This window comes from Symphalangus syndactylus, chromosome 2 (assembly GCF_028878055.3).
Source record: "Symphalangus syndactylus isolate Jambi chromosome 2, NHGRI_mSymSyn1-v2.1_pri, whole genome shotgun sequence".
Lineage (NCBI taxonomy): Eukaryota > Metazoa > Chordata > Mammalia > Primates > Hylobatidae > Symphalangus > Symphalangus syndactylus.
Window position 1 is genome coordinate 142,771,978 of NC_072424.2, and position 23,343 is coordinate 142,795,320.

Below are 23,343 nucleotides of genomic sequence, written 5' to 3' on the forward strand. Positions count from 1 at the left end.
CCGAGACCATCCTGGCTAACACGGTGAAACCCCATCTCCACTAAAAATACAAAAAATTAGCTGGGTATGGTGGTGGGTGCCTGTAGTCCCAGCTACTTGGGAGGCTGAGGCAGGAGAATGGCATGAACCCGGGAGGCAGAGGTTGCAGTGAGCCAAGATCGTGCCACTGCACTCTAGCCTGGGAGACAGAGCCAGACTCCGTCTCTTAAAAATAAATAAATAAATAAATAAATAAGTAAATAATACAAGAAACTTTAAAAAAGAGAAAAAAACCTCTTTGTTTCCTCTGCTTGGTTCAGAGTAACCTACATCAACTATCTTATGTTTTATAGATATAAGAGAAAACAAAAAGGAGTCTAACAGGTATACATATTTTGAGGACAACACTGTGATTTGATTTAAAACATCAACATGCAAATAATTTAATGCCAAATGTCTACAAAGGGCCTAACAGTTTAAGATTTTTACATATATTAGTTCTTTTCATCACAGATTAAGAGAGAAATAGGGTGGTTATTATGACCCTCTATTTTAAGAAACCGGAGCCAGGCGTGGTGACTCATGCCTGTAATCCCAGCACTTTGAAGGGCCAAAGCAGGTGGATCACTTGAACCTAGGAGTTGGAGACCAGTTTGGGCAACATGGTGAAACCCCAGCTCTACTTAAAAAAAATACAAAAATTAGTCAGGTGTGGTGCCTGTGGTCCCAGCTACTTGGGAGGCTGAAGTGGGAGGATCCCTTGCGCCTGAGAGGTTGAAGCTGCAGTGAGCCTTGATCATGCCACTACACTCCAGCCTGGGCAACAGAGCAAGACCCTGTCTCAAAGAAAAAAAATTTAAGAAACTAGGGATTCAATGGATTAATAATAATGATGAAAGTCTTTTCAATATATATAGTAAGAAAGTTTTATTTCCAGAAAATTTTTACATATTATAGTTTGAAATATTACTTAGGTTTTTGTTCTATTGCTTTGTTTTTCTTCTTCAAGGACTTATTATACGTGAATTGGACATTATTTGCTTATGTTCTATGTCATCTACTTTTTCTGACTTTTTATTTCTGTATCTCATTTACATTCTTTTAAATATTTTTCTACTTTTTCCCAATGCCCCTTATTATATTTTCACTCAAAACTATTCTTCCTTGGGTATTTCAGAATTTAGTCTTGACCTATGATATAATTTTGACTTTTTCAACCATTTTTTTCCTTGGTTTTTTTTTTTTGTTTTTTTTTTTTGAGACGGAGTCTCGCTCTGTCGCCCAGGCTGGAGTGCAGTGGCGCAATCTCGGCTCACTGCAAGCTCTGCCTCCTGGGGTAACGCCATTCTCCTGCCTCAGCCTCTCCGAGTAGTCAGGACTACAGGCGCCCACCACCACGCCCGGCTAATTTTTTGTATTTTTAGTAGAGACGGGGTTTCACTGTGGTCTCGATCTCCTGACCTCGTGATCCTCCCGCCTCGGCCTCCCAAAGTGCTCCTTGGTTTTTATCTTGTTTTATTTCTTCTTTATTGTTGGTGATTTCTCTCCTTAGTTTTTAAATTTATGACTCAAGATTGTTTTCACGTCCTGAAGTGCTCTTTGGGAACATGTAATTTAGCTTGGAGTGCTGTGCTACAGTTTTCTTCTTGTTCAACTTTATTATTATCATTCCTTGGTAAGGCAGGGACTTTCATCAGGTAAATCATTTGGATTCTCATTTTCTGTTCTTTTCTCATAGTACTTTGTATAGACAAAGATTGTTTACACCTCTGCATTTTTGCAGGCTGGGCTAGTGATTTGGAGTAGTATGTGAGATTGCTAATTCACATGGATGCTTTTCCATCAGTGTGGCAATTTATGCTATTTTATTATTGATTTCTTGTTTTTTTGGTGGTGTTTTGGTTTCCTTCGATAGTCCTGGATACCTTGCTTGTTTAGAGGGGGAAAGGACAGTATGTAGAAGGGTTGTGTGCACCTTGATTTTCCTCTTTTTATGGGTTTCTAAACTTTCCTTTCTTGCTCCCTTTTGCCTTCATTGGACATTTCTAAAGGATGCTGCTCCCTTTCCTTTAACCCCCTTCTCACATGTATTATTACCATTTCAAAGTTGTTTTCTCACTTCTACCCTCTTCCAAGTAACCCCACCCCACCCCAGCACACCCCCACCATCATAGTCAGTGCTGCCATCAGCCCAGCAGTACAGCTGTGTGGCTTTCTCACTTACATGGATTCCACCTCTGGAAGTGGTTTTAGAAGAAGTTTAGGCCTCCTTCTAGCTCCACTGATCTCTTTCCCAAAACCTCACTTGCTCTCACAAACAAAGCTTTGCAGCAGGAACATGGAAACTGGCTCACGGCTACTGAATGTTTTCTTTTCTATTTTCAGTCATTTTTAAATTTTGGATGCATTTGCAATGAATTCAGTTTTTTGGTTTTTGTTTGTTTTATTTTGCCTTGGCATTCACTTCGAACAGAAGTTTAATTTTCTCACTCCAGAAGCAGGGTTCAGTCACCACTGCTTGACACAATTTCTCATGCGTCTCCTCCTCCCAGTGCCTCAAAATGGTCAGTCCAGCTATCTGCCTTAAACAACCACCTCCCAGTGATCATCCACTATGAGACAGTTAAATAAAACCTACTTTCCTCAACCCACTGACCCCCACACCCTGTATGGGCCATGAGGATATGCTGCAGTGACCCAGAAACCACTCTCCATCACAGTGCAACCCCACAGAACTCGTGCCTTCCTGCCCTAAACCCACTGATCAGAATTCCCTGTGGAAAACCTGCTTGGGTCCCACTCTAGACCCAAACAAAAGACTTGGTCCATCGGTCCTCACTCTCTCTTGCTCCCCTACCTGCTGGTGGAGCGAGTGTGTTTCAGGCAGCTCCCCACTTCCTACCACCCCTGAGAGGTATGCTGCCTTCTTTTCTCTGGGATCTGTAAGTAACAAATCTGCTATTTAATGTGCTTTGTTCTGTGGCCTTCTCTGTGCCTCACCTGATGGACACACTTTAATGTCACTTTTTACCAGCCAGGGCTCTCCTAGAGACTGGCTATCTTGGTAGGAATAAACTAGATACACACCAGACAACCACCACGAGGGTTTCTGCCAGTATAGTCAGGTTTCTTGTGAGAGGAATATCTGATCACAGGTCAGACAGTTGGACATTAAGCCTGAAGGCCAGGATGAAGACACATCACATGAAGGGTACCCTGAGAAGATCCTACACCAGCCCCACAAAGCCTTATCAGGGGAGGGCTAGAGTTCATAGCCACCCTTGTGAGAGAGACCTCAAGACCAAATTGGAGGCCAGGTGTGGTAGCTCATGCCTGTAATCCCAGCACTTTGGGAGGCCAAGATGGGTGGATCACTTGAGGTCAGGAGTTCAAGACCAGACTGGCCAACACAGTGAAACCCTGTCTCTACTAAAAATATAAAAATTAGCTGGGCATGGTGGTACACACCTGTAATCCCAGCTACTCAGGAGGCTTGAACCCGGGAGATGGAAGTTGCAATGAACTGAGATTACCCCACTGCACTCCAGCCTGGGCAACAGAGCAAGGCTCTATGAAAAAAAAAAAAGTACAAATTAGAGGAAAGAATACAACAGTTCTCTGTCTTCTAGTTACACTAGAAGCCAGATTTTGTGTTTTGGTTTTGTTTCTTGTTTTGTGCTCTTGAAGATATTTTGGATGTTGCAGATTTCCTTTAATCTTTTATCAAATCATACAAACAGTATGCCCTATCCAATTGTGATTTGACCCTGGAAAATGATACAGAGAGGTTATATTAGAAGAGCTTTGTAAGTTAAAAAACAATAAGGGCATTCATATAAGGTGTCTTAGATCTGCAGCCCTCTTGCCTATCAGTCTGTCTTCAGGGGACCACCAAAAAAGACAGGAAATTCCTTCAGAAACCTGCCCAAACTCCCCCCATGGACACACCATACTTAGCAGAATGTCTTAGTCACATAGGTGATGGCCTGTAGAAGTAGCCAGATGACAGGCATGATATTAGCAAAAGTAGCATGTTTTCAGCAACGCAGAAATCAATGTAACTGTAGGCTTGTCACGTCAGTTTCAGATCTTGTTACGGGAGAATCTAAACATGATCAGATCAGTCCCTCATGCCTCACCTGTCATTCTGCTCCAGAGCTGCTTTTGTGGCTCTCACGAGCATCCTCAGCTCCTCCCTGGCAAGATCCATGTCCGCTGTCTTCACCGGCCTCTGCCGTAGCGCCTTGAGTTGAGCCCGAACAGCCTAGGCAGGACCAGGCGCATGAGGTGAGACAAGCACACAGGGAGGGCAGGAGGACTCCCTTTCTTATTCGTCATTAATGTATTTTCAAGGTGCCCTGGGTTAACATATACATTCTAGTTAAAATAGGCACATTGGGAGGATTTAAGGGAGGGAGGGCCATTAGGGGAGGGATGGCCCATCAGTGAAGTTCCCGGTAAAATACCTTTTTCAGTATGTTAAAAGTTTATTTTTCTAAGAAATGGAAAGATGGTAGGGAATTTCCCTGTCGGCCTGTGTGGGGGGAAGGACGTGCTGGATAAAGTCCTGGAGGCACATTGTCAGTGGCACCGCAATCGTTTCTTTTATGTGAATGAGAAGCCATGTGAATGTGCTTGCCATCCGCAGATGTAAAGCAGTGCTTAAATGGGGAGCAACGGACATCTCTGCTTCTTAGGGGATGGGCTGCCAGGGTTACAGACACAGAAAGAGGCATCCAGGGCCCTGCTGGCCTGGGAATTTTTTCATGCTCACATTTGACCGAGATAGGGACGTATGCCACTTTTTGACTCAATCTCAAAACGTAAGGAACAAGGTAAACTCCCCACTGGAGGCTTTGCTTATTCTTGTAAAGACAAAGGCTGCTTCTGTGTTATGATAAGGCGCAGCACAAAGAAAATGGCACTCATATCTCATTTTACATGAAGAAGCAAACTAGAACTGATCTCCTTGCAATGCTGTGATCGTTTGCTCATGTACAAAAGAAGCCACTATCTTTCCTAATTTATGAAGTAAAATTAATCTTTAAAGTGTATCGAATTCAAAATACCAAAGTTATCTTAGCTACAGTGTTAGATTTTCTTAGGTCTTATAAGTGATAAAGTTATTCCTGCAGTATATTTTCTTATTTGACCAATCACATGTTTAACCCAACCCTGGAAGGGAACACCTGGAACGCTGTCACCCGTTAAACAAAGAGATCATGGGGTTTGAGTCAGCTTACAGCACACCAGCCGTCACAATGCATTCTCAGTGTTTTCGCCAGGATAATGGCTGGACAGTGGTTTTTGGAAATTACTGGCAGAGAACCATTTATATTCCCAATTTATATATAGATAGTTATGTCTCTTGTTTGGGAGTATAAATAATGCTATGCCAATGGAAAGGAAAGTTCTTTATCAATAATGTTATTAAGTCAGCATAAAGCTCATCTATAACAAAAAATATATCAGCTATTCTAAATTACGGGGCACACATGGGGCTTCTTGGATTCAGAAAGGTTTCCACTGCCCATGAAATACGAAGCTATGGATAATCAGGCTCTATTCAGGCTCTTTGCGATCGATCGTCACCTCGTACTGTGCTGCAGGCTGGGACTCCAGGAGTGTTGCCATGTAGCGTTCATATTCATCCTGCACAGAAACAAACAAAAAGTCCACTGGCCACGTGTGAGGAGGCCACAGCGCAGGCGTTTCATGTGTATAAATAATATGGAAGTCAAGAATGTTCATTTAGATCATTTCAGAAAAATATAAAATGTTCCTACAATGCATTAAATGGTATATGTGCTCACATTGATAAAATCACACCATCTTCGAAGCATCTTTCAGCATTAAGTATTGATTACCTCAGAATATCATAAAATACCATACAATAAAATATAAAATATTGATCACTTCAGAATGTCATAAAACACCTTGACACAAATACAACAAATTATCTCCTGCCATGCAGAAGCTCTGTGGATTTGGGTCCTACGGGCCTGCCAGGATGAGTTTCCCAGTGATGAGGCATCGCTGGAGAACAGGCCATCAGGTCTCCACTGTTAGGCAGTCCTTGTCATTAGGGAAATTAAAGAATAGCATGATCTTTAAGCTACATAATCTCAACTCAGGTTCCATATGAAGGTCATTGTCCTTTTTTTTTTTTTTTTTTTTGCAAACTCTGCCTCCCAGTTCAAGTGATTCTCCTGCCTCAGCCTCTGAGTAGCTGGGATTATAGGCACGTGCCACCATGCCCAGCTAATTTTTGTATTTTTAGAAGAGACGGGGTTTCATCATGTTGGCCAGGCTGGTCTTGAACTCCTGACCTAAAGTGATCTGCCTGTATCAGCCTCTCAAAGTGCTGGGAGTACAGGCACGAGCCACAGCACCCAAAAATCACTTTCATCATGAAATTACAACAAACCTATAATTCCATAAGGATTCATACGACATTACACATGTAATGTTAAATTATTAATTTATTAGAATTATAATTAAGTTATGTACAATTTATAAAAGGTTATGCATAATTAGGAAGATTTAGTGGGAAAATATAGGTTTGAGGAATGAGCTAACTGGGCGTTGATTCCACATGGCCCCTTACAATTTACGTGCCTGCAGGCAGATGACCTCGAGTCTCTGTGAGTGGTGGTCCCTGTCTGTAGAAGGGGGCCTGTGATACCTAGCAGAATTTCAGTGAGGCTGGAGATCATTCATGTACACAGAACGTCATGCAAGCTTCTCAACTGTTACGCTGAAGATGTATGTTTCTTACCTTAACTTTTTTCAAGAGATCACCAAATATCAAAGAACTGTTACAAATATCTTCAAAGACTTTTCCAAAGACGTGCAGTCTGTTGAACTGCTGAGGGCTGCACGTGCAAATTTTCCGGAGCTCCTGGAGGAAAAACAGAGTCAGCCCATTTCAGGGTGGCTTCATTTTTCTTCCAGAACCAAATTTCTCAGGAGTCAGGGAGGACACAGCTGCCATCACCCTGGCAAGTGGGCGGGGCGGCACAGGGGGCCAGTCTAGGGGTTCTGATCCCTCCCACAAGTTGCTGAGCTTCTTTGTTTCCCTGGTCGCCCAAGATTCGGGATTTTTAAAAAAATCTTTTCTTCTTTATTGACTCCCTTGCTCCCCCTGCTCAAGCATTCACTCTCCGCCTCCACAGCCCCCCAGGGCCCTTTCTCTTCCAACCCCAAGGCCTGGCTGCTTCCTGGGGGCCTGCTATTTTCTTCTCTTTCGTGCATCATCCCCATTTGGAGGTGATGCCTCCAGTCAGCTGTTCTCTGAGTCGGTGGCAGCCCACCGTAGATCTTCCCCTCACACCAGCACTTTCTGTACACACGTGCTGCCTGGCCTACCTCAGGGCGTGACAGTGCCCATCAGCTCTCCCTCTGCCCTCACCGTTCTTCCACCGTCAGCCAGGCAAGCCCTCTCTCAGACCCCTCTGCTGACCTAAGAACATCTGATTTACTGTTGCAGCCATATGGCCTCCAGTGCATCCGCGATGGGCCTCCCCCAGCTGACCAGTTCCCAGAAGGCGCCTTCCTTCATTTTACCCAAACTGTCCCCATTGAAGGTGCTAATGCTCTCGGCGCCTGGTACAGTGCTGCATTCTGCCTGGACATATAAGGGAAGCCTCAGAGGACGAGCCTCAGCTCACCGTCGTGGCTGTCCCTGACCCAGAGCACTGCACCCAGAGCACTGCACCAAGAGCACTGCACTGAGAACACAGCACCGAGAGCACTGCACAGAGAGCACTGAGCCAAGAGCGCTGCACCACGAGGTCTGCACCGAGAACACTGCTCCGAGAGCGATGTCCCGGCGCTCTGCCCCGAGAGCTCTGCCCCAGAGCTCTGCCCTGAGAGCACTGCACCGAGAGCACTGCCCCGAGAGCACTGCACCGAGAGCACTGCCCTGAGGGCTCTTCCTGAGACCACCGCAGGGCCGCCCTCCTCACCTGCTGCAGCTTTCTCTCGTGGCCCGCGGCCGCCTTGCTCCCAGTGAAGTCATTCTTCAGGAGATCTTGCTTGGCGAGTACTTCCTTCTGGAAACCCAGGAACATCCTGTACCTGTCTGCGTTGGTGGCTCCAGCCAGGTAGGAGCTGACATAGTGGTGCCCGTCCCTGGTGCCTCTGGACCCAGCCTCCTGGTACCGCAGCACCTTCAAGTCGGGCAGTCGGAGTTCTTCCCTCCTGCGCCATCCCGGAGGGCCGCGTCCGAGAGGGCCTCCTTTCTTTTCTTCCCTCCCCTCTCTGACAGCCTCCACTGGAAGGGAATCCTCCTCTGAAGTGTGGGAAAGAGAGGCCTGGGGGTTCAGGTACCTGAACAGCGGGGTGTCCTGGGCCTCACTGGGGACCAGCGCCGTGTGGATGGTGAAGTGAGCCAGGGCCTCCTTCATCCTCGCCACCTTCCCTGCGGGCGGCTCTCCCACCTCAGAAGCGCGCTCCCCCTTGGGCCGGTGGGCATTGGGCCAGTGCTGTAAGATCGTCTCGGGAGGCCGGTAGAGCTTGTTGGGGTTCAGGTGTCCAGAGATGTAGAGGTAGACGTCCTCCCGGTGGTCTTTCTGAAGGCGGTTCAGAAGTTTCTTCAGATTACACAGCGTCTTCACACCTGGCGTCTCGCAGTGCTTCCACTTCAGGTACACTGGTCAGAAAAGAAAAGGAGGCTCTTAGGGATCGCTCTTAGTTCCACAGTAAGTCAGCTGGCACACTGTCTGAGAGGGGTAACCCCTGCCCAAAAGAGGGTCTACAGAGAAACAGATGAACAGAGTACATGGCCCGGCCCTTAAAAGTCAAAGACACCCGTGCCCGGTCTAGTGTGCTGCTGCAGATGACAGAAGCCCAGACCCCCAGGATGCGCAAGCCAACCGGAAAGCTCAGGACCCTCCAAGCCAATAAGAACAAGACAGAATATCTTGATTTGGCAGAGTATTTCTTACAATATCAGCAAAGGCTCTGAGAGAAAAGTGTACAGTCTTAATTATAATTCTTAATGATGATGCTTAAAGATGTCTTCTTTAATGTATTTCACATGCCAGGGAATACAGAAAGGGTTTGGGGGGTATTCTCACTTAATGCTAAAATGTCTCAGCAGTCCCTAACTAAACCCCTCAATGACCAATGGTACATTCACCCCTTCCTGCACCATCCCCACAGAGCCAACCCCTAGGGCTGTTGAACCGCAGTTCCCTCCTCTGCAACATCAGAATCATCATCTCGATCCAAATTGTTGATTGACACCCAGATGGAACCACTTTTGGCAAAGAGGCACATGGCCTAGAAGAGATACTCCATAAATTCTACCCATTTTTGCTTCAGGTCTATAGTACAGATACCATGTTACTGAACACTTCAGATAGAACAAGAGCAGCCCAGATTTGCCCCCTTCATTTGCTGTTTTCTAACCTAAGAAGGAGAGTTTCTTTCTGGGACCCTGTGTACTGTGATGGCCAAAGGGCAGCAGGCCCATCCATACCCTCCTCAGAGAAACTTCCTCTGTCCATTGAGAAGAAAACCATCCTTCCGTGAGTCAACAGAGGCGACTGAATCCTGGAGCCAATATTTTCAGCAGAGGGATGCTAGAGAATCGCCGCTGTTGATCAGCTTAGTCCTTCAGAGCAGCCACTTAAGAAATGATTAACGGAACAAATTCTCCAAGACAACAATCATTGTAATTCATCAAAGGCATGAACACTCAAAGCTCTAAAAGGCACCTTGTACCAACTCTATGGACGATGGAAGAAGGAGGCGACTTCATTGCTGTTGTGTTATCCTTTGTTTATTTTATTTCCAAGAAGGATTTGAAGCCACCAGCAAGTCAATTGACACAATCATTTTCCCACTTCAAACGCTTTTTCTTTTGATTGTAGTAAGACCTGCTCCAGACAGAAGTGGAAACTTCTGTCTGCCACGTTCTTGTAATATATGCCATGAATCTCCATCATGGCAATAAATATTTTAATCATTTCCTATCTGAAAACATTGTGTGTGTGTGTGTGTGTGTGTATCCTGCCTCTCTGCCTGAGAGAGAAAACAAACAAAAAAATGAAAGTTTTAAGAATTTATTGGAAATTATGACTCTTTTACAAATGATCTGAAAACAAATTTGCTGTCAGTAAAACCAAACCAAGTTTTGAATGTGTATTGAATAGGAACGTGTAGTAATAGGTCTTAGGCTACATTTGGATTAATACATATTGCCAAAATTTAGTATTAAACATTTTTAAACAGAGGTTTTTTATTTGTTTGTTTCTTTGGAAATGTATCCATCCCCCCCCCCCCACCCCACCGACCCCAGAATAGGACAATAGGTCTTTAATGTCAAAATTACTACAACTCAGGCTGGGTGCAGTGACTCACGCCTGTAATCCCAGCACTTTGGGAGGCCAAGGCGGGTGGATCACTTGCGATCAGGAGTTTGAGACCAGCCTGGCCAACCTGGCAAAACCTTGTCTCTATAAAAAATACAGAAATTAGACAGGCATGGTGGTGGGCGCCTGTAATTGCAGATACTCAGAGACTGAGGCACCAAAATCGCTTGAACCCGGGAGGTGGAGGTTGCAGTGAGTCGAGATAGCACCACTGCACTCCAGCCTGGACGACAGAGTGAGACTCTACCTCAAAAAAAAAAAAAAATTTAAATCACTGTCCCATGTTGTCTGATCTCTGGGAAACTGAGAATCCCATGGAAATTCTCCTTAGTGTCGTTCTAGAACATTCATATTCCCTCTGCGTTTTTGCCCTCTGCCTTCTCTGCCCCTACCCTAAAGTCAGTGCACATTTTAAGAAATGTATTCCTGGAAAGACTTCCAAGAACAGAGCAAAAGGCCCAGACCCACAGGCTCCCTGCTGTGGAGAGCAGGAGCCTCCCTCGGGACAGGCCTGGCCAGTGGGGGTCTGTCCTCAAGTCCTGGGCTCCCCTCAGAGAACTCATTGCAGCACTCACAAAGAGCATCCATCACTCCCCTGTGTCCGTCCTACCAGCTGGAGAATCTTTTCAGACTCCACTGAGATTGCAATCTGGCCTTTCCTGAACCCATGGATAAACATCTGTTGTCTGCCCCACGCTGTACTGTGTGCTTCAGGCTTCAGGGGTGGGATAAATGTGAGCCCCCAGGAACCTGGAAATCCCACAGGGAGTGAGATGCAGACCCCGGGCTAGAGGGAACCTGAGCCCAAGGGAGAAGCACGTGCCTCACGTGGACTCTGTCTCAGGGTGAAATGTTTCGTTCAGAAGCAGAATGATGGGACCCAGAGCTGGCCACCCTGACGCCAGGCCAGGGAAAGGGGACTTTACCGGCTTAATTCAGGTGATGGGCCTTAAAATAAAATGATTAGTCTGGATGGTCAGGGCTCTAATCTAATCACATGAGCCCCTAAAAGCACAGAAGTTTCTCTGGCAGGAGTCAGAAAGGAGAGGTGGAAGAAAGGGGGTCAGGGAGGTTGCAAGGAAAGGAAGCTTCCAGGCTCGCTGGATCCCAGGTGGAAGCCACAGGCCAGACGGAAGGAGACTTCTTAGGGCCAGGGCCTCTGCTCACAACTGGCAATTCCCCCACCACAAGCGACAGGGTCAGGCCAGCAAGTCCACTGGGCCTGGAAGGGGTTCTTCCCCAGATCCCCTAGAAAGCAGCAGAACTGACCCTACCCTCGAGTCCAGCCTGGTGACAGCCTGAAGCTCTCTGTATACAAAGAAGAGAAAAGACAACTCCCCAAGGACTGAAAGACCCCTTTTTAAAATGACTCCCACTGTTTATTCCACAGCCGGTGTGCGGCATGCTGATTCAATCCCCACCACAGCCCAGGAGGTAGGCGCCATCCCATCCTCCTTTACAGACGAGGAAACTGAGGTTCAGGTGGTCAGATGGTCAGCTGCCTCCAAGACCATGCTCTCAACCTGCCCACTCACCTGTACATGAAGAGCACTAAATGCATTCTGACATCACACAACAAAATTTCTTTTAAATCATTTTCTTGTTGAGATTGCTTTGGTCAGTCTAACAAGTTTTCTCTCTGCCCAGATTTCGTCTGAATCAGTCGGTAGTCCTGTTTCAGTCCCAGCACATGGCGGGTGGTGGGAAAAGCGAAGGCTTCGAAGTCAAAAGGCCTGGGCTTACCTCCCCACAGACTCCCATTTGTAAAATCACATTAACAGCCCCAGCCTTCAGGGCCACGGAGACAAAAGAAAGGACTTCCAACTTGAATGTGGACGCGCTGAGCTTTGTGGCCATTTATAGGAGCGCGGAAAGGCAGCATGCCAGGGAATGCTCTGAAGTGCGGCTTTCTACAGTCACGCTCTGAACAGCCTGCAACCTGCCGCTTCGTCCTTCCTCCTCCTCCTCCTCCTCTTCAGGCTTCCAGAGACTCCAACACACGGCGCGTCGGTCCGCGCAGGTACATACTCGCGGGCTCCCACGCCCACACGGCCCTCACCCCCCACCTCTGTGCTTTGCGCGCTGGTTTCAGATTCCCTGAGGAGGCAGCACAACCCCAATCCAGTCCTCAGCCCTAGTGACCCTGGAGCCGGGGTGCAGCCCCCAGAAAAAGATTTTCACGTTTCAAATCGGTCTCCAGAAGCCCATCCCTCCACAATTGAACATCAAGCAAATCTCACAAGCCAGCAAGAGCCGCTCCAGGCCACTTACATTCAGGCTCCCGCTCCTCCGCCATCGCTTCCTTCCCTCCAGCTGCCTGGGCTGGGCTGTCGCCGTGGAAACCACAAACATTCTAAGCCCTCCTTGGCTTCCTTCGCTGCTGAGCAACCAGGCACAGCCCCTGCTGCGCAACCTCCCTCCAACCCCTCCCCTCTTCTGTGCCTTCTGGAACAGGGAGTATTGGTGTTCGCTTGCTTGTTTTACTTTTTAAAGGGAAACACTTTTCGTGATCTGAAAAATATCAAAGTATCCTCGCATTCCCTAATTCCTCTCCAAAGCCCAGGGGGCGAAAGATAACTGGTCTTCAGGCATCTGCTATAGAAATGTGCAGATTGGACAGTGCGTAACTCACCCAACTGTACCTGGAGATCCAGCACAGAGTAGGTGCCAGTCACGAAGTGATCATTTAGTCACTTTTTATTATTATCTATGTATTTTCTAGTGGGGAATTGAAATCCTGTGGGGTAATTTGCCCAAGGTCAGTTAGCAGAGAGTGGAATTGACAGATGTGTAAGTGTGCATCTGTATGACTGCGAAGTCCATCCTCTCTCCTCAGGCGATCCCGTGTGCCAAGGGAGGGAAAAGCTAAACCCTCTATCTTTGAAAACTGTAATTCTGTTGATATGTCTTGCAGCCAGTTAGAGAGTACTGGAAGGGCGATTCTACTGGTTCTTAGAGGTAACTTTGACACCAACCCTCACTACTTACAGCTCTGAAATGAGAAAGACAGTGATGCAGGCGTTACTGGTTGTGAGGATGGAATTACACGGTACTGTGAATGAGGTGGGCACGCAGTGTTTTTTGTTTCTTTGTTTCTGCTGATGCTGCCTATTAGTTCAAACTGCATCATTTTGTAATCCCAGCCCCATTTTGCAGACCCTGGTCAAAGTGAAATATTCCACGGGGGTCAGACCACGAGAAATATCCTGCCCAACCACCTGACTTTCTTATTATCCCCTGCCCGGCAAAGCCCCAGCTGAAGGAACATCCTCATCATATCCTCTGCTGGGCAAAGATCCAAGGAACATTCTATCACATTCCCCCCAAACCAGGAACATTCTATCACATTCCCCCCAAACCAGGAACATTCTATCACATTCCCCCCAAAACAGGAACATTCTATCACATGCCCCCCAAAACAGGAACATTCTATCATATGCCCCCCAAAACAAGAACATTCTATCAATGCCCCCCAAAACAGGAACATTCTATCACATGCCCCCCAAAACAAGAACATTCTATCAATGCCCCCCAAAACAGGAACATTCTATCACATCCCCCCAAAAACAGGGCCAAACCACTTTGCCATGGAACATCTTATCAACATCTTCTTGGGAAGCAGGCTATACCCACCAGGCCCCTCCCCCCCAGGCCTATAATTGCCCCAGCCTGTAAGCGGCAGTCAGCACTGGCATTAACCTAGTCCCCCATCTCTGCAGGTCTTAGGCTGGACATAGAACTGGAATCACTGGAGAGCTGCCAATTCTCTCTCTTTCTTTAACCCTCGCCTTCCCTTCCAAACAAAACACTGGACAGATACTTGAAACGTGAACATTCTGGAAACCAAGAAGCTGCCAGGACCCTCACCTGCTCAGGTGGCTTCATCACCAGGTGCATTGGAATTCCACCTGTGAAAAGGTCACCGGAGTGTTTACTGCTTGTCTCTCTGGAATGTGCATGGTAGTTAGGCATCTTAACTACGACAGAAAGGTCGACGTGAAGATGCCCAAGCTGCATAAGGATGTCTAGGTATGGGCTCCAGAGAGGAAACACTGTGTGCCTCTCACCTGCAGCTCATTATGAAATAGGCTCACATAGGCTCTGGAGAGGAAACACTGTGTGCCCCTCACCTGCAGCTCGTTATGAAATAGGCTCACACGGGCAGCAGTCCAGGTTTTTAGATAACCAACAATTAGAGATGAAGAAATGAGACTCTGTGCTCAGAATCCCTTAGTAAACTAGTCAGTTTCATAAGTTCTAAAATAGTCCATCGCTTCCACACTGCGCAGTCAGGCAGAGAGGTGACAATAGGTGTTCTCCACTTTTCCTTCACAGACGGTCAGGAGGGACAAAGGGCCCCTCTGCAGGCCTTGGGCGGGACAGTGATGAGGGGTGCATCCCACCGCGAGAGCTGCTCAGCTCTGGGGTTCAGCCTGTGCTACCCTCACTCCTGCTCCTTAGCACAGACATTACGTGGAATTGCAGAGTATTGGTTTTGATCAAAAGAAAATAATTTGTTTTTAGGGCCTCAGTTTCTCCCAAGTCATCCCTTATGGCAGAACACAAATGCAATTAAATTAATTCATCCACCCCTTACTTATATGCTATCAAGATCAGAAAGTCAATGATCAAATCAATATCAGGCCTTAAAAGCTCACTTGTGGCTCTCCTATTGCTAAATATTTCATCAAAGCAATTGAAGCAGAAACATGCTTAATGACAACATTATGAGCGTAATGAATTGATGTGCCAGAAACACACTGGATCTTCCTTGAGGCCAGACTTCTATGTAGAAATGGCCAAGAACTACTCAGCAGGCAATTTGTGCCTGCACATATTTCAGTGACTATGGCTGCTGTTTTGCTTATCCACTCCAGATAGCGCTTGAATACATCTTAAAACACTTGGCCACTGAATGCAACCCAAGGGTGAGGCCATTCTACCATCACAACTAATCCATGCATCCACCTGTCCTTTCATCCTACCCCTCATTCCAGAAAAAAAAATTAAAAATTAAAAATATTTGTCTACTATTGTTTCCAGAAAAAAAAAATTAAAAATTAAAAATATTTGTCTACTATTGTTTCTTTGCTAGGACTGCAGAAATGCATAATTAATTCCCTACTTTAAAAATGCTCGGTGGAGAGGAGACCACTGGGGAGTAAAATGCAGTGTGATGTGAGCAGCAGTGGAGATGGTCGTGGACCGGTAGAGGAAGGAGTGAAGGATTCTCATCTCATGGGCTGCGGAGGCTTCCAGAAAGACCAGCTGTTCCAGGCGTGCAGGATGGGCAAGCAGGAGTTCCTTGTCAATCATGGGGGAGGGTAGGGGAGCATCAGTCAGAAGAACTGATGGGTTCCAAAACGGAAGAGGTCACAAATAAGTGATTCCAGTGACTGCTTTTCAGCTATTAGAATCTGCCGTGCAAAAATGAACTGACTTGCAATAACTTAAAACATCTTTGTGCTTCCTAAGCTCTGGAGAAACTGAATGATGCTTTTAAGAAATTTTAGATAGACTGCAAAGCAAATGCTGGCCTGGCAGGAGGATGCGGGGTTGGGGGCGGGATGAGAATTCTTGAATGGGGCAGGGGCAGAGTCAGGAGGGAGTTTCAGTTTGGTCCTGAAAATGGCTGAAGAGTCATCAAGAGTCACTGAAAAATGTTTTACAGAGCGGGGTGTCATCACTTCTTTCTAGAGAGATGACTGTTGCTATACTTCATAGATAATGAAGGGAACAGTGCTAAGAGCCAAGAATGACATCTCCAGTTCTAGGCACGTAAGCAACGGTGGCTGGCAGTGACACTCCAAATTCTCCACCCTCCTCTTGATGTGTCAGGGAAAAGCCTCTCACCCATCCAAGGCCAAAGGGCTTTGCTCCTGGGCTCTCCTGCCCTCTTGCTTTTTCAAGGGCCCCGGTTCATTGGTCTGTTTTTCCATCTGTCTCTCTTTTCCTCTCCTCTCCTCTCCTCTCTCTCACTCTCGCCATCTCTCTCTTGCATCATTCATCTTTGCTTTTCTATAGGAACATTTCTATCAGAAAACCAACATGCTCATTTTTCTCATCTCAAAAACACATATAAACAAGAGCTTTGCACTGACTCTACCCCTCTCTAAGGCAGGTATTCCACACAACAGATCCAGGTCAGAGTCTGTCACAAGGAAGCTCTTGGCCGGCCTACCGAGGAGGAGGAAACACGAAGCTCTCGCTGCATCTGCGTTCTCTGTGAGGGGGCCTCCCACGGCACTGTTATCTGTGGCACAGGTGGGCTATTTCCACTTATCCCAAAGCTTCTCCTGTGGAGCCTGGATTTTGCCCTAAAGGTAATTTTCTGCAATATAGCTTCATGTTTGAGTGCAAAATAACTATAAGACTCTGGAAGTTTGAAAAATCGATGAAGAAATGGTGCAGTCCGAACACACCTCTTGAAGGGCTCCCTAACATCCCTTCCCCACCCCCACCTCCCCAGCAAGTCCCTTTCCTCCTGTGGAAAGTAAAACAAACTTCATTCAATGGCATTTGTGCATAAAAACTGCATTTCTTTATCTTCAAACTGTTGTTTATCACTCACCTACACCTGTTTCCAAAAGCTCCATTATTTTTTCAACTGTGAAAATGATTTGGGCATCTTGGGTCAAGACAGGAGACATCATGATTCCCTCACTAAGTGAGAGGTACGTGGGTCATGAAAGCCCCCAGCACATCCATACCCTCTGCTCACTCTCTTCAGAGACCACCCATCGACCAGCTGCTTATACGACTTCCCACAGACAGCCCGTGTAGACAAGAAAATTCACTCACACCATCTCTCCATCCTCTCTCTTCCACCATGACAGCGGGCCACTCCCACTTCCTCCACCTTGCTTTTTTGTCTTGGAAATCATTCTGTACCAGTGCATAAAGAGCACCTGACTTTTTACGTGGCTGGGCAGTGTTCCATCATGTGGCTCTACTAAGATTTATTCCGTCCACAGACCACTGATGGACGTATAGGCTCTTTCCATTCTTCTGCTATTAAATCCCACTCCTGGTCCTCCAGTCACTTCCTGCGTGTGTGAATCTGTAGGTAAACACAGAACTTGAGCACCTGGGGTGGAGTCGCTGAGTTTGTGCCCATGGGATGTTGAGAAAGAGCATCAAATGTTCTCAGAAGGGTTATTACAGTTTGCTCAATCCCAGCAGTAATGAGAGTGCCTGCTTCTCCACCTCTTCATTACCAGATGGCATTTTCAAACACAATGTCACCACACTGTCTGATCTTTGCCAATACAAGGTTGCCAACCAGATGTCAAGAGAGAAGGAAAATCTACAATGAAACTGTGAAGGAAAAAAAAAAAAACCCTAAGGTGTTATAAAAGTACTTTGTAAGTGCAGTGGTGAGTCTTAAACTATTTTACGTAAGATGACCAGGGAAGGCCTCTATTTGTTTCTTGTGGCTGCCATTATAAATAACCACAGACTTAGCAGCTTGAAAGAAACATCAATTTACTTTCTCACATTGCTGGAAGTCCAAAGTCTGAAATGGCTCTCACTGGCTAAAATCCAGGTGTGGGCAGTGGGCAGGGCTGCTTCCTCCTGGAGGCTACTGGGGAGAGTCCCCTTCCTTGCCTTTTTCAGCATCTAGAGGCCACCTGGTTCCTGGCTCCTGGGCCCTTCCTCCATCTGCAAAGCCAGTGAGGCTGGGAGAGTCTTTCTCACATCCCAGACACCCTCCTGCCTCTGTTTTCTCCTTTTTTTTTTTTTTTTTTTTTGCAATGGAGTCTCACTCTGTTGCCCAGGCTGGAGTATAGTGGCACGATCTTGGCTTGCTGCAACCTCTGCCTCCCAGATTCAAACGGTTCTCCTGCCTCAGGCTCCCAAGTAGCTGGGATTACAGGCATCCACCAGCACACCTGGCTAATTTTTGCATTTTTAATAGAGACAGGGTTTTGCCATGTTGGCCAGGCTGGTCTCGAACTCCTGACCTTGGGGGATCCGCCCACCTCAGCCTCCCAAAGTGCTGGGATTACAGGCGTGAACCACCGTACTTGGCCTGTTCTCTGTAAAAGGAGCCCTGTGATGGCACTGCTCCGGCCCAGATAGTGCAGGCTCATCTTCCTATTTTAAGCCCAGCTGATCAGCAGCCCTGGTCCCCCCTGCAGCCCCATATCTTCTCTGCCCAGTGACCTCATATCTTCACCAGTTCTGGGGATTAGAGTGTGGCGCTCTTTGACTGCAGCCTTCCACAGGAGGTGACAAAGAGCCAGAGGAAGAGAATTCTTGGCACCACGCTAGAGAATGTGGTGCAGACCTGACCCCCCTTTTCCAAAACTCGTGTGTGGCCTGACACTGGAGGTAGAGCATTGGCTAGGGATGGGGGAGATGGTTCAAATCATTGTCTGTTTTTTGTTGTTTGCATTTCATCGGTCTTATTTGTTTATGATTAGAGAGATCTGAGGGATCCCATGTTGAGGGAATGGGGCCAGTGGAGTGAAAAATGTTGAAAGTCTGGGAAACAGGCGACATTTGATTTCATGACTTGGTATGTGTCTAAAAGGTGTGTCTGGGCTGGGTGCGTTGGCTCACGCCTATAATCCCAGCATTTTGGGGGGCCAAGGCAGGTGGATCACTTGAACTCAGGAGTTCAAAAGCAGTCTGGGCAACATGGCAAAACCCCTACCAAAAGTAAAAAAAAATTAGCCAGGTGTGGTGGTGTGTGCCTGTGGTACCCAACTACTTGGGAGGCTAAGGCAGGAAGATTGCTTGAGCCTGGGAGGTGGAGGTTGCAGTGAGCCAAGATCACACCACTTCACTCCAGCCTGGGTGACAGAGCAAGACCTTGTCTCAATACATACATACATACATACATACATATATACATACATATAGAAGTAAATTTAAAACTAAAGAAATAGATAAAAGGTGTGTGTGACCTGCTCCAAGTGAATCTTGCCATAGACAAGGGGGAAAGAAATTCCCCGTTGCTGGGGAAGGTAAAAGCAAACCAGAAGTGGAGTAGTCCAGTTCCCCAGATGTTTTCCGGTCATCCCGATGTTAATGTAGTTCTCAGGAAAGCACACCTAAAAGTGAGGCTCATGTGCCTCCCGGGGGGTGCTGTTGAGGCACTGACCATGGGGCACACGGCCCTCTCCAGCCTGGCTTTGCAGAAACCAGAGGCCCTAGTATGATGTCCTTTGAATTTCCCTAGGGAGTGGAATTGACCGAGTGCAAATGCAGGGTGACCTCTGTGAGCTCACAGTGCAAACACATGAACCCCAGCATGGTCTGGCTGCAGAGTCTGTCTGATTTTCCAATCAAACCCACATCTGTGGGGAAACAAGACATGATTCCTGCCAACTGTTTTTCAAAATATTTGGAGTTGCTGATTATTTACTGTTTCTGGTTCTTGTTTCATATTGCTGATATTTTCATTGGCAACAAATGGTTGCTCACATTTCTAAAAATGAAATAATGGGAGGCCTATTGGTTCCTGAATACAAGGGCTAGAATGGAATGAATGACGCCTTCCCGGTAGTTGTCTGCTGCTTCCCACTTCCACAAGCGTTTCCAGTGAGGCTGAGAGTTGTTCCCTGCCCTTGAGAGCGGAGACCTTCCCCTTCCAGGGTAGATGGGTGGCCAAGGCTTGTCTTTCCCCCTGGGGATTTTCCCAACAGTGCGGCAGACAGAGGGATTTTCTGTGTGTAGAACCCAGGGTGAGGGAACATCGCTACTTTAATAAAAAAATAAAGCCAGAAGTTGTCTAAAAAGAACAAACTTGGTTGACTTTTTAAATTCTTAAGGTTAGGAAATGTGAGCTGTCGGGGGAGATCTGAAGTCCTGGTTACTGGCCACACACTGGGCTGGCAGGGGAGGGATGGCCTCTGGGAGACTTTCGGTGCTTCCTTGATCTCTCTGTGCCCTTTGCTCCCTTCTCAATGCAGCACCACAACCCAGAGTAGCCTCCATTGGCCGCCCTGCACTGTGCTGAGAAGAGTGCCACTCAACACCTGGAGGGTTCCGTCAATTCTTGCCTTCTAGCATTCCCCACATTTGTCTACACAAGCCTCCTCCCCACCCCACCCCACCTCCTCGGAGGCACAGAACTGATTGGAAGCATGCCTGGAGACACGCTAACGTTTATTCTCTCCACCCTCTTCCCCTAAATACAATGGCACCGACTTTGAGTGTTTTTGGGGAGGGGGTGGCACAGGATAATTTAAAGCCATTGTAATTTTTGCTTTGTCCACTCTGGGCTTCCCTTTTCGTTCCCAAATCCCAGAGGGGTTTATGACACAGGCAGAAAGCAGGCATTTGGAATGATTCTCCTTTCTTGTTCTTGGTGTTTGTTTTGGAAACTGAATGTCATTGACTGTATTGAAGGATTTACTCTGAGGGAAAAGGAGACACAGTGGCCTTTGAGAAGGGGAGGAGGGGAGGGGAGTCCAGCCCGGAAAGAGGACACCAGCGTGGACGGTGGACGGGGACTCCTGCCCCAGCAATGGTGCTGTGCTGGCCTGCCCTCCACGGGGGATCTGTCATCAGGACCCAGGCCAGGAGCAGCTTCTCAGGAATGCAGAGACGCCTTCCTTGAATGCTTGGAGCAAGCCTGAGAGTCTCCCAGGAACTGAAGGACGTCCTTGGAGATGAGTGGGATAAAAATTCCCACCACCTAGCAAAAACGGAGTCATCAGACTTGAGATCTGAAAATGAATTGAACATTTTTCCTCCACCTGGACTGTAGAGTATGGCTGATGCCCAGTACAAGTCCCATGTACTCTTCTTCCAAATAAGAGCAGCAGAGTGAGCGACCGTATGCCTGCCACCCAGGTGACAAAATTAATACTCCGATTTCCTTATCTGTCTCTCCGTCCACATTTTATGCTGAACTCTTTGAGTTGGTAGTAAAGTTATGAGTCTTTACCCCTAGATAATTCAGCACTCAGCAGGTCTACTAAAGTAAAGACATTCTCTTTCAAAACCACAGACCGTGGTTACTGAAGAAACCAAGTCATGACTTCTGTCTGCAGACACCTAGCAAATATTCCCAGTTCCCACTTTCCACAAAATTTCTTCTATAGCTGTGTTTTCAAATAAGAATCCATATATTTGGTTATTACCCCCTGTATTTATTTTTATTTTTTTAATTATACTTTAAGTTCTGGGATACATGTGCAGAACATGCATGTTTGTGACATAGGTATACATGTGCCATGGCGGTTTGCTGCACCCATCAACCCATCATCTAGGTTTCAAGCCCCGCACGCATTAGGTATTTGTTCTAAGTCTCTCCCTCCCCTTGCCCCCCACCCCCCGACAGGCCCCGGTGTGTGATGTTCCCCTCCCTGTGTCCATGTGTTCTCCTTGTTCAACTCCCATTTATGATTGAGAACATGCAGTGTTTGGTTTTCTGTTCCTGTGTTAGTTTGCTGAGAACGATAGTTTCCAGCTTCAACCATGTCCTTGCAAAGGACATGACTTCATTCGTTTTTATGGCTGTGTAGTACTCCATGGTGTATATGTGCCACATTTTTTTTATCCAGTCTGTCCCCCTTTTAACAACTTTCTTTATATACATACAATCCAGCCATCTACACTGCATGATGTACTGGTTTTCATGACAGTCACAGAGTCCTGCTCTTTTCACCTGAAACAGTCACACTTAAAAAATATATACATTGACAATTTTAAAAGTCCAGGCTGGTTGTCTTATACCCTGTCTACTTTTGGGATTTGTCTGATTATTTCATTCTGTGCTGTGGTTGAAATTATATTGATTGATTCTAAATCAATAAAATGGAAGTTTGGTCTGAGGTTCAGTTGGTTATAATTAGGTTGAATAGTTTGCTAACACTTCACAGGTGATTATCTGTTATTCCCACTGTTGAGGCAGGAGAATGGGGTCTGGAGGCAGGGAACATAAGGCCAGTTCACCCCCCCCTTAACTGTGACAGGAAATATCCTCTCCATAGGGTGTACACCACATAAATGGCTTTGTAACTTTACTTCATCCTCTTCATTTATATAAGGTGTACACCAGGAAACCAGTGGAAACCTCTAGAAAGTATTTAAACCCAAAACAATTCTGTAATGGGCTTCCAAGCCCCTGTGCTCAGGCCCACTCCCACCCTGTGGAATTGTGGAATGCCCTGTCATTTTCAATAAATCTCTGCTTCTTTTGCCTCATTCTTTCCTTGCTTTGTTTGTGCATTCTCATCAATTCTTTGTTCAAGAAGGCAAGAACCAGGACACCCTGCACTGATAACACTATCAGTGATGCAAAATTAGATCAGCTCACTCCTGAGGGGGTAGGCGGCCACCATGTCCTGTTAAAGGAACAGTAAGCTTTCCCCTTTACAATTAGCAGGGAGGCTGCAGGGTGACACATGACTCATGAAACTCCCCAGTTCCCTGAGCACCTGCCACCTCCATTCATGCTCCTTGCCTGAATCCTTAAGTCAAGGCAGTTTGTAAATGTCCATTTCTTCCATATTGATGACTATCATTTCTTCCATATTGTTGAGATGTCACGTCATTCTGAAAAACAGTTTTCCCTCATCAATCTGGTATGTAATCTCCTAAATCAGGAAATATTTTATTCTATAATTACTGCTTTTGAAGTAACGAATTGGTGTAGTAGTCACCTCTAAAACCACCTAATGAATGTATTCCTTCTTTTTATTTTGAACGTTATTATAAACATGGATTTCTTTTTTTAATGTAATATAAACAATCACAGTCATTCTTCGTCTTCATAGTTTTATTGAGAATGTATTCAACATATCATAAAATTCACCCTTTTAAAAGTGTACAATTTGTGGTTTCTGATCTATTCACAGAGATTTGTAGCCATCACCACTATCTAATTTTAGGACATTCTCATCACCCCAGAAAAAATCCCCTCCACATGCACAATCACCCCCAGCCCGAGCCCTGGGAACCATTCATCTACTTTTGTGTCTCTATGAATTTGCCTATTCTGGACATTTTACATAAATGTGGCCTTTTG

The 23,343-nt window shown here is 46.4% G+C and overlaps 1 protein-coding gene and 1 long non-coding RNA gene across 2 annotated transcripts in view; one reads left to right on the forward strand and one right to left on the reverse strand.

Annotated features, from left to right (window-relative positions):
- Positions 1 to 12,686, reverse strand: part of C2H6orf118 (chromosome 2 C6orf118 homolog) — a 32,227-nt gene extending 19,541 nt beyond the window's left edge. The window contains exons 1-5 of the mRNA XM_063623559.1: positions 12,630 to 12,686; positions 7,947 to 8,632; positions 6,758 to 6,880; positions 5,572 to 5,631; positions 4,119 to 4,243 (exon numbers count right to left, since the gene is read on the reverse strand). Of these exons, the coding sequence (XP_063479629.1) occupies positions 4,119 to 4,243; positions 5,572 to 5,631; positions 6,758 to 6,880; positions 7,947 to 8,632; positions 12,630 to 12,654 (1,019 nt within the window). The 5' untranslated portion in view covers positions 12,655 to 12,686. The remainder of the gene's footprint in view (positions 1 to 4,118; positions 4,244 to 5,571; positions 5,632 to 6,757; positions 6,881 to 7,946; positions 8,633 to 12,629) is intronic.
- Positions 12,687 to 12,776: 90 nt separating this feature from the next.
- LOC129476435 (uncharacterized) lies at positions 12,777 to 15,676 on the forward strand. Its single transcript, XR_008654929.2, has 4 exons — positions 12,777 to 13,018; positions 13,273 to 13,421; positions 14,078 to 14,387; positions 15,454 to 15,676. It is a non-coding gene; the product is annotated as an uncharacterized lncRNA (long non-coding RNA).
- Positions 15,677 to 23,343: the final 7,667 nt, after the last annotated feature.